The sequence below is a fragment of the Pseudorasbora parva genome, chromosome 23 (genome assembly GCF_024679245.1).
Source record: "Pseudorasbora parva isolate DD20220531a chromosome 23, ASM2467924v1, whole genome shotgun sequence".
Lineage (NCBI taxonomy): Eukaryota > Metazoa > Chordata > Actinopteri > Cypriniformes > Gobionidae > Pseudorasbora > Pseudorasbora parva.
The window spans coordinates 6,724,586-6,735,951 of NC_090194.1; the positions used below are offsets into that span (position 1 = coordinate 6,724,586).

Here is an 11,366-nt window from a genome sequence, read left to right on the forward strand (position 1 = left end):
TTGCTCTGGTTGGTTGTAGCGCTATAGCTTGTAGACAACTGTTTATCCCGCCCCTTGGATTGAGCTGTCAATGGTGAGTTTCCAGACCAAACATCTTGATGTGGGTCTGGCTTGTCAGGCTAAACTAATCCTTTAATTAGGGTTATTGAACCAACAGTTATAAAAAAAGAAAAGATTCTTTATTCATTAATAAAACACATGCCGGTTTAGTAATTTGTAAAATGATTGGTGTTTACTGAGTTTGGTCTTTTAATACCACTGTCTTAGGGTCTTAAGCACGTTAAGCGTTTTCTTTATGACGGTTTTCTGTAGGAGAAAAAAAACACTTAACATGTAATTAAACACATTGCCTTCATATTCTGCTTTTCTGAACAAGTTTGTATACGAGTTTGGTCTTTTAATATCACTTTCTTAGTGCATTTAGCATGTCCCAAAATATCCCATAATTATCCCATAATTTTACGGAAATTTCCCTTAACCCTAAAACACAACACAATGCAATGCGTAATTCAAAATATAGGTAAAATAAAAATAAAAATCCTTTGTATTCAGTACATTGTGCCCTATTTTTACAGACTTTTTTGTTGCAGCTGAACTTCAGCCATTCTGTCATTAAATATAGGAAGTAAAAAGGCAAAAATAATTAGTGAGAAATGTTACTAAATTGGTTAGATATTAATGTCATAAATACACGTAGGCCTAGTTTGTTTAAATAAATTGGTAAGAGAGTAACTTTAGGAATATTTAGTTTTATTTAGTGAAACTGAAAAAGACACTACTGAATTTTCTAACATTATTTAAAAATAAATACTTTAATATAAAAATATAATAGTTTAAAGGAATGAAGGTAAATATTATCTTGCCACAATACATGTATGCATGATCTACTGTATATAGGTCAAGGGTCTTTTGATATATCTACAGTAAACTATTAATAAGGACTGACATATGACTGACACATTGTCTAGTCATTGGGATATATGGCTTCATAGTCCATTTATTAGAGGAAAAACTTTTAACTGCACTGGTCATTTGCTGAACTAAAGAGTTTTAAAATATATAACAGTAAATGTAATGCTAATGCTTTGCCACCCTCCCTGTTGTTCCTTCCTTCTCGTGTGCTGTGTGTCTGTAATTCAGTAAACTGCAACAAAAGTCTGCAGCTTTTCTTGGTTGTTCCTCAAATGTGTTGAATGTCACATGACAGATTTACATTTAATGTGCCCCTGTTGTTCTCTTGGTTAGGCATCAGCCTGATTTATTTACTTCATAAGAGAGCAGGAGAATTAGGGCAGATGGGAGAGACTTCAAATGTGCCAAGACATCAATAATCGAATAGTGAGCATGCTGAAATGAAAAGTTCCACCATCTGGTCCTCTATGTACCCCTTTTCCCATGAGAGAAGAGCATTGCATTTCACATTGTTTCACTTAAAATGAAACCTAAATCTATAGCTAAGTTCCATCGTTCCTACACTGTAAAAAATGATTTAGAAAAAAAGTTACCTGGTTGCCTTAAAATTTTGAGTTCATTGAAAGTAAAATTTTGAGTTAATACAATGAACATTTTTTGAGATTCGACAACCTTTATTATAATATTATTAAAATATTTTGTAAGCATATCGGGTATTTGTGTGTTTTATTTCTGATGACGCAGTGAAACATGCAAATAGTGCTATTTTCATGATTTATCAGTTTTTTTAATGTGGTTCAGATACAATAATATTTTGAGTTTCTATTTATTAAACAAATTTCCTTCATTGTATCAACAATTTTTTTTAATTTCAATAAACTCAAAATTTTAAGGCAAACAGGTTACTTACTTTTTTAAGTTACCAACAAAAGACAACACATTTTTTTTTACAGTGTACATTCAGGCCTGCACATTGAATTGTTTAATTTGGACTTACATCTCATTATGCAAAATGGGCTATGTATTAACTGAGCTTCCTGTAGATTACTGCTAACAGTTTGATCAAGTGAAAAGATCATCAACTTAGCGTTCATTTAAATCTTTATTGAACTTGGGTAAATGCTTTGAGAACATCTCAAATTGCATTTTCTCAGTTTTACACACTGTATCCATGTTGGGGGTATACGCCACTGAACGAACCCAAGACAGTTAAGCCTTCAGTTTTGATTCTCATTCTTAAGACATGGGCTTAAATGTTACAGTAGGGAATATTTTGTTTTTTAATTAAAAATAATTAAAATTTATTTTATTTTTAATTTCTGTATCGTCACATATCTTAAAGTCTGTTACAAAATAAGCTATTGAACATTTCTACCAATAAAGTATATTCAACTTATATTTGAATTATAGCCTATTATACACGTTGCCTCTAGTATTTTTGTAAGTATGTTTAATTTATGCTATTAATATGTAGTCCTAAGATCTCCTAAGAATTATTTATAATTTTGCAAAACTTTTTGGAAAAGTTGCATTAAGTGGCCCTTTACGGTTTGTGGACAGGCAAATGAATGACTCTCTTCTATTAGAAGTAATTGCAGTTTTGATGAGATTTGAGAGTCAGTGAGCGTGAAAAGCCATCCTCATGTGCATGTTCATAGCCATCTCCTGAATACATGCAGAGCAGAGAACACCGCAGCCCTCTCCTGCTGAAGCTGGAAGCATGGAGGACATGCTCACACCAGTAGTGTGAGCTTCATATTTATGAATGAGTGGGAGACGAATCCGCTTCATATTTATGAATGAGTGGGAGACGAATCCTCCGTTGACAGCGTTGCTCAGCAGACATCTCCCACTTCTGAAACAGCAGCACATGACCTCACAAAGACGTGTGGCTGGTCTTGAGTCTTTATCCTCAAAGAAATGTCTCCTTAAACTGCAAATTAATGCTTTTGAACAGGAGACAGAATGCAGTTGAGTTTGAAAATCAGTAAAAGTCTAATTTTCAGTACAGGCCAATCGATTAATCATGATTAATTGTGATTAATCGCATGCAAAATAAATAAATACACACTCCTTCATGTATATATTTAAGAAATATTTGCATGTATATACTGTATCTTATATATAAATCTTAAATATATATTGCATGTGGGTGTATTTATAGTGAAGTGAATAATACTGATGATCTCTCCATCACTGCACCTGTTAGTGAGCGGGATATATTAGGCAGCAAGTGAACATTTTGTCCTCAAAGTTGATGTGTTAGAAGCAGGAAAAATGGGCAAGCATAAGGATTTAAGGAAGTTTGACAAGGGCCAAATTGTGATGGCTAGACGACTAGGTCAGAGCATCTCCAAAACGGCAGCTCTTGTGCCACAAAGCAAAAATGGTTCAGGAATGGTTTGAGGAGCACGAGTTTGAGGTGTTGACTTGGCCTCAAAATTCCCGAGATCTCAATCCGATCGAGCATCTGTGGGATGTGCTGAACAAACAAGTCCGATCCATGGATGCCTCGCAACTTACAGGATTTAAAGAATCTGCTGCTAACATCTTGTCACCAGATACCACAGCACACCTTCAGGGGTCTAGTGGAGTCAAAACCTTGACGGGTCAGGGCTGTTTTGGTAGTAAAAGGGAGACCAACACAATATTCATAATGTTATGCTTGATTTGTGTATAATTGTACACACACATATGTAAACAAAAACTTTCGCAATTAAATTAATCATGATTAATCAATTGTACAGCATCACTAATTTTCTAATAAACTGCTTACCTGCCAATCATTTTTTTTTAATGTCTTGTTTAAAAAGTATATAATGTGTAAAGTAAAGGACAATATTTATGTGGGATTTATTCTACAAACTCATTCTGAAAATAGACTATGTATACTATTCTTGGAAATAATTGAGGAAATTCATCATAATTGTGTACAGCATTTAGCTGTTTTGTCATACTCATATATCAAAAGTGAGGGACTATGACAGGGAAATACATCACAACACGTTTGAAGCAGGGTTTAAGAAAACCGGTTTGTAAAGATGACAATTCAACATTCTGAAGAAGTTTATTTTTGGTTTGCTCATGTAAGTTTACTTTCAGCATTGCATGACCTACGCTTTGTCTTCAGTGTAATCAGATTTAAAGAGTCGACACACTTGGAAATGAGGCTTTAAAGGCTCCCCCAAAATATGAGGAACTTTTCAGAAAAAGTAACTTTGTTAAATATATATTTTTTGTCAAAATGACAATATATCATTACATTGCGGAAATTACAGTTTACAGTAAAAATATGAACTTTCAAAACAGCATATAATACAAAAAGAAAGTTTAGTAAAAATACTTATTACAAATCATATAAATAGACTTTACTTATTCATTCATCAATTAAGTAGCCAAGAGAAGTAAACTATTCCAATCAGGTTCTCTCACTTATGTCCTATTATAAAATAGCTTATTCACATGCTCACTGCTAAAAGAAACAATTAACTGCTATTCATCTCTGAGGAATGTCTGACAACATAAATATGTTGGTTTGAGTCACTTTACAAAATGTCTAAAAGCATTCTTAAGCTTACATAATAATGTAAACACCGGCAATCTTATGCTGATAATGTATTTTCATTACTGTAAAGCCAGAAATCTCTTCTTCAATACCAGTACAAATCCTTATTGATTTCTGAGACGGGCACACCTGAAAAACACAAAATGATCACAAATAATCATTTTGAGTTATCAAATCCACTGCATTTTAAGCTGTTAAACAGATATGTGGAAGAGTAGCATGTCCCAATTCACTGTATTCATAAAAAGTACCCGGGTGACCTCCTACTTGATGTACTAGTTAATAGATGGCGTTACAATATATAGAACATTCTTCTTTTTTTTAGCAGTCATGAAAATAGATTATTAATTATTTAAAGAAGAACCTACTCAGAGGCCACGTACACACGGTAAAGTTTCAGAAGGGACAATCACATTTAAAGCAACTGTAAAAAAATTTAAATGTTGATATACCAGTTTAAAAGGTGGATAGTTTTACAGCAGTATCATATCAATAAGGACATCATGACAGAGATTAAGGGCAACAATGTATAAAAACTAAAAATAGTTTTTAATAGTTTTTTGTGTAGATACAAAAACATTGTCAAAACAATCCCTGTTCACACAGAAAAAGTTGTTTAATGCATTCCAGCCTAGCAGCTGATGATGCAACTTTGTAAAGAAACATTGCACCAACAGACTGAACACATAATACGCATGCATGACATCACAGTTTTCCCAAATTCACGATTAAAAAAATAGTAAAAATAGTAATGTAGCGTAGTCCCAAAACCGGACACTCTACGGCCATTGGCTGCGCCTAGAAATTCTGTCCTTAAAAATTATTAACAGAACCGGTGACAAAGGGCAGCCCTGCCGGCAATGCGGACCAAACTCCTGCTCCGGTCGTACAGGGACCGAACAGCCCTAAGCAGGAGCCCCGTACCCCATACTCCCAGAGCACCCTCCACAGGATGCCATGAAGGAACACAGTCGAACGCCTTCTCCAAATCCACAAAGCATGATTTGGCCTCCTCAAGCCAGGATCTTCAGCGTGCACTGGAGCGGTTTGCAGCCCAGTGTGAAGCGGCTGGGATGAGAATCACCACCTCCAAGTTCGAGGCCATGGTTCTCAGTCGGAAAAAGGGTGGCTTGCCCGCTTCAGGTTGGTGGAGAGTTCCTGCCTCAATGGGAGGAGTTCAAGTACCTTGGGGTCTTGTTCATGAGTGAGGGAAGGATGGAACTGGAGATCGACAGACGGATCGGAAAACTTCGGCAGTAATGTGGTTGATGTACCGATCTGTCGTGGTGAAAAAGGAGCTGAGCTGTGTGGCGAAGCTCTCAATTTACTAGATGATCTACATTCCTACTCACATCTATGAGCTGTGGGTCATGACCAAAAGGACAAGATCCCGGATACAGGCGGCTGAAATGAGCTTTCTCTGCAGGGTGGCTGTGCGCTCCCTTAGAATTAGGTTGAGAAGCTCAGTCACTCGGGAGGAGCTCAGAGTAGAGCCGTTGCTCCTCCACATCGAGAGGAGCCAGCTGAGGTGGCTCTGGCATCTATTTCGGATGCCTCCTGGACCCCTTCCCAAGGAAGTGTTACGGGCACATCTCACCGTGAGGAGACCGCGGGAAAGATCTAGGACAGGCTGGAGGGATTCTCCTGGCTGGCCTGGAAACGCCTCTGTGTTCCCCCGGAAGAGCTGGGGGAAGTGTCTCAGGAGAGGGAAGTATGGATGTCTCTCCTTAGACTGTTGCCCTCGCGACCCGGCCCCGGATATGCGGAAGACAATGGATGGATGGATGGATGGATGGATGGATAGATGGATGGATGGATTATGCATGTGTAACAAAGGCCAGGTAGTAGTTGCTGTGTGAGTAAAAAAACACTCCTCTGACCTCAAGAGATGCTCTAGCGACTGATGCTAGAAGTTGCAGACTTTATCCTCCCTGTTAGAGCGACTCTCATGCCGGCGGACCTGGGTTCGAGTCCCGTTTGGAGCGGGCGGTTCGAACAGGTGGAGTAACACATGCCAGGCCAGTAGTTGGCGATGTCACTTTGTAAAGAAACACTACTTGCCTATAGACTGAACATGTAATAGCCTACACATGTGTGTGACATCACCATTTTCATAAATTTGCATTTTGTAGTTTAGACAGAGACGATAACTTTTCACTTTGCAACTTATTTTGAAACCAGGGCTCATTTACATGACAGTTTTCAACAAGTGGGGCTCGCTGCATCCTGCGGTGAAAATCCAACCATGTCCACATCCAAAACGTGACTCCCTATCCTTGTTACACTCTGGAGTCGAGTCCTCCCAGGATCTCCTTTAGGACTCAGACGGTAATGCCTGATCAGTTGTTATCGCGATATCTTGTTGTATGTTAGCTAAATTCGCTGTACAAAATAAAAGCATCTAAAAATGTATCAACAAGAGTATTACAATTACAAAAAGCCTAAAAGAAGCATTTAACAAAGCTTTATGTATAAGCAGACATGATAGTTACACACAGTAAAGGTTCATCATCTGTTAGCTTTACAAAGATCACATAGTGCGTTTAGTTTTATTTTTTATAAAATCAACATACATATATTACAAAAAACAAACCTAATTTGTTGTATGTAGGTTTCCAATACCTCTCTGAGTTTTTACTGAACACAAACCAGATCACAGACCAGTCATCTACTACGAGTACCCAGATCTAGACCGCACTGAAAGACCGACAGAGCCTTTGCAGTAGCTGGCCCCAGGTTATGGAACAAGTGTTCATTATCTATTCAAACTGCGACCACAATATCTGAGTTTAAAAGTCTTCTGAAAACCCATTTGTACTCTTGTGCTTTTAACATCTTGTGAATGTGTTAATTTTGGAGATGAACCTAGATAATCTTGTACAGCAGTCTGGTCAATCAAGGCTGTTTTAAGTGAGCTTTACAAATAAATTCAACTTGAACTTTCAGGCATAAGGGTAGGCTTTAAATTTTAGCCCCTGAAAACGCAAACTTTTGAAAACAGGTTTCAAATTGCACGTTTTTGAAAACGATACAGTAATCTTTTCTGTGTAAACGACAGATTCATGAACTTGTGAAAACAGTTCATGAGCGGTTCTTTACAAAGTGCCATCATATTTACAAGTACATACATACATCAAGTACATTGTTGTTGTGTAAATGTTCCCTGAGCGAGAGACCAAAGAGATTGCAGAGGTTAAAGTCAGCATGAAACAGAAGCTGTAATAGTCTTTTCTTCAATATTGCGATATATATATCCAAGGAAAAGGCTTACCAAACAAGAAAAATATGGGACAGAACTTGATTTAGTCCATGGATCATTGGATCATTGTGGTTTGCTATAGAGTAATGCAGGCATTATATAATTTTTTAGACCAAAACGCCGAAGCAATTTAGCATTTTAGCATTTCTGGTTCCCTCGTCTCAAAGTCGATGGATTTTTTTAATGGGTTTTTGGTTAAACAGCTGAAATAAAGTCTGTGGTGAAAACAAGCTCAAGACACTTTCATGTTTTATTCTATGACATAAAATACATTATGTGTATTACCCCAATTGTGATTTTTTTTTTTAAAGCTTTTGTGTCTTGAAAAAGGCGGTTGCGGCTAAATGGGATAACAAAGGCTGTCGAGGAGATTAAACGTCATCACTCCAAACAGGTAAACTCAGTCCGCGTTTACAGCCTCATTATGCTTATAACTTATAAACTAGTCTAACTCAGACATTCTGTGTATATGTTTTTAAAAAAACTGAAAGAGTTGTCGGAAGCTTAGTGACGGTAAAGCCTGACGGAAGCCTACCTTTTGCCTTTTACTTTTGGCGACTGCATTTAGGCTTCAAAATTAATAAAAGTTGTGTAGGCCTACATCTTTGATAATTATCTTGATGGAAAAAACGTGCAAGTATCGTTGACTTTTCTTAATCACAGAGCTTGTTCTAGCGCAAACCCAAAAGCCTATATGGTCAATTCCTGGGTGCGTCTCAATCAGTCAGCTCCCTAGTTCAGTTGTCAGGGCACTGATCAGGGAGTCAGCCCATTGACTTATGTCCTGATCAGTGCCCTGACTAGTGAACTAGGGAGCTGATTGAGACGCAGGCCCTGTGTTTTTCTGAAAGACACCCGTGCTATGCGAACTGCTGGTTAGCCTACAAAGTGACGTCATACCTGCACTATTACTATTGCTGTGGTCTCACGTGAGCGACAGGTTGTCCCGCCCTTTACGTCACATCATGCCAGAAGAGATGTGTTGCAAGCTAGACCGTAAAAAAATTAGTTGCAAGAGTGAGGGGAAGTTAAATTGATTAATGATTATGAGGGCACATGGATTTAAAATAAATAAATAATGAAGAGCACAGATAAATTATTTATAATACTGCACAAATCCATTCAAAAATAATTGTCAATCATTTGTGACTTTAATATCACTGTTGCTGTGTTTATAAGCTTAAACTCAAATCGATATTTCATGCCCATGTATTATTTATTTTTTGGAGAGTAGCTATTAGTGTACATGTAGCATTGCATAATCCCAAAACAAACCCATCATTATAAAGGCTGATCTAATCGCTTGTCTTTGTTTATTTTGCGATAAAGACCGGCTGACTGTTCATTATCCCTTACTTAAAGAAGTATTGGCTACTTGCATTAGATGCACCTGTGAACAAACAAGTTGCAGTACCTGAATCTAGGCCGATCCCGCTCTCAGATACATCTTTAAAAGCCGTCCCAGAATTCCACTCTGGTCTGGTATTTGACTTTGAGAAGGGCGAGCTCATGATGCCCCCTGTTGGGCGATCCATTTGTAACAGATTCAGGTAAGAGTTGGCGCTGTTGTTAGAAGCCACGGGCTGTTGGTAGAGTATCTGAGGCAGTTCAAAGGCTGTGCTCTGTCTGGGTGGACAGGGCCAGAGGGAGGAGGATAGTCCTGAGGGATTCACGATAACTCCCTGGGAGGGAAGTGAGGCTTGCATGGATGTCAATTGGGTCAATTTTGAGGAGCCAGAAGACTGTGTGGGCTTAGACCATGTTAGACCAGAAAAAGCCCATGGTGATGATGATGATGAGGGGACATCTGGGATAAGAAAAGCACATATTTAGACTAGATAGATGGATGGATTAGACAGACAGACAGACAGACAGACATTAACACACCAGATTTAGGAGTCCGATTGCTGTCCTTGGCTTTAGTGCTGAGGTCTTTTGGTATGGTGGCTTTGTTTAGGGCACGGAAGAAATGCTCATCCACAGCAGTGTTGATGTCTCCTTGATAGTATGTAAACAGCTGAGGAGGATCTTTACACTCCTCTGGGTGCTCTAACAGTCTGTCCCCCATCATCCTGACTTAGGGATACAATATATATTATTTTACAAAATGGGTTTAATTTGTATCCCCTATGTAAATGTGTAAACAGTACTCAACATGAAATAAATCAAGTATTTTGTCTTTATTCTCTTTAAAGGAAGTGTAAATAAGATTGTGGCCAAAACTGGTACTGCAATCACTCTCCCCTCTCGGAAGTTGCCAGATATGCTGCAGGATCAGCTGTAACGTTTGTAGCTGCAGCTGTGGTAACTACGGCAGATCTGGCAACCCGGATGTCGAAACACGTGATTGGCAAATAGGTGGAGGGCGGAGCTTCAGGCCAAAACACAACATGTCAACATTAACATCAGTTGAGGGCTGCAAAAACAACTTTTAAATGACAATATCCTGGCCAGACTACTGTTGTCAGTGATATAAGCATTGAAATTAACAGGATTTCTTAATGTCTAGTGACATATCAGGGCCCTTTTATGATTAATGGAAATACATTTCTTACATACAGTTCCTTTAATATTTTTAGATTTATTTCCTCCTTATAAAGAGATTTACTATAAGTAATTAAAACAGTATACACTGTCATAACACCATTCTTTCAAAAATAACTCTCCAGTCATAATCTTACGACTTCAACCGTGTTACATTGATTTTGTATAGGGATATTAAGTGGATAGATGTAAATATCAGCATTTAACTTTTCTCTACAACCTTGAGCACAATGTTAAATTAAACAGTAAAACCGTCAACCCTGGTTACCTTTCTATAGGCATGATTTTGTTCCAGTATTACTGTTCGAAAGTTCAAGGTCAGATATTAAGATATTTTTACATCATCAAAAGTGACAAAGACATTTACAATGTTACAAAAGATTTCTATTTAAATAAACAAATCTTTCTATTAATCAAAGAGTCATGAAAAACAAATGTATCAAAATGTTAATATATGAATTGTAATTTTTCACAATATGACAGTTTTGGCTGTGTATCTAATTAAATAAATGCAGGCGAGCATGAGACTTCTTTCAACAACATTAAACAATCTACCAACCCCAAACTTTTGAAAATTAGTGTATGTTAAAATGTATGAAATGTAGCTTGAGATGGCAAAGTACAATTTATTAATATTTAAAAATTACTTATTTGATATAAAACTGGATAGCGCAGCAAAATATTTGAGAAAAAACTTAACAACATGACCTATTTCATATAAATAAGCTCTTTTTTAGTTTACTAATGAACAGAAAACAGATGAAACCCACACTTTTTTTTGGAACAGGCTGTACAGTTTCTACTTATACTCTAAGCACTCTTTCATCAAACTGAAACAGCTCTTCATCTGCATTCACAAAAAAAATAAAATCCCCCAAACATTCAACACGCTGCTTACCGAACTGAATCCAGCGCACATCCAGCCACCGAACGCACTAAAACCAAACGAATGCAATACTTTGTGAGGGAGGCTGTGCACTGAGAAATGTGCCCGAGCGAGTTGAACAAGGTCATCTCAAACAGATAACATCACAGCTGTCATTAAGCTTACACGGAATCACACTTCTTAAGGAAACTGGCTTTTTT

At 37.5% G+C, this 11,366-nt stretch overlaps 1 protein-coding gene across 2 annotated transcripts; it reads right to left on the reverse strand.

Moving 5' to 3' along the window:
• Positions 1-3,997: 3,997 nt before the first annotated feature.
• si:ch73-52f15.5 (uncharacterized protein LOC100150557 homolog) lies at positions 3,998-11,308 on the reverse strand. 2 transcript variants are annotated; one of them, XM_067433503.1, is made up of 4 exons: positions 11,179-11,308; positions 9,624-9,808; positions 9,151-9,543; positions 3,998-4,606 (listed from the first exon to the last, which is right to left on the reverse strand). In XM_067433503.1, exons 1-4 carry the CDS (start codon positions 11,292-11,294, stop codon positions 4,563-4,565), a joined length of 738 nt encoding a protein of 245 aa, XP_067289604.1. In that variant the 5' UTR covers positions 11,295-11,308; the 3' UTR covers positions 3,998-4,562. The 2 variants fall into 2 exon arrangements, with proteins under 2 accessions (XP_067289604.1, XP_067289605.1); XM_067433504.1 differs by lacking the exon at positions 3,998-4,606 and having other exon boundaries at positions 5,464-9,543; positions 9,624-9,812; positions 11,179-11,254.
• Positions 11,309-11,366: the final 58 nt, after the last annotated feature.

Coding starts and splice junctions, on each gene's coding strand:
- si:ch73-52f15.5 (XM_067433503.1), bottom strand. CDS start 11,294: ATGACCTTGTTCAACTCGCTCGGGCACATTTCTCAGTGCACAGCCTCC. Junction 9,809..11,178: donor TGTGCGCTGGATTCAGTTCG/GTAAGCAGCGTG, acceptor TCCCTAAGTCAG/GATGATGGGGGACAGACTGT. Junction 4,607..9,150: donor CGGGATCGGCCTAGATTCAG/GTACTGCAACTT, acceptor TGTGTTTTTCAG/GTGTGCCCGTCTCAGAAATC.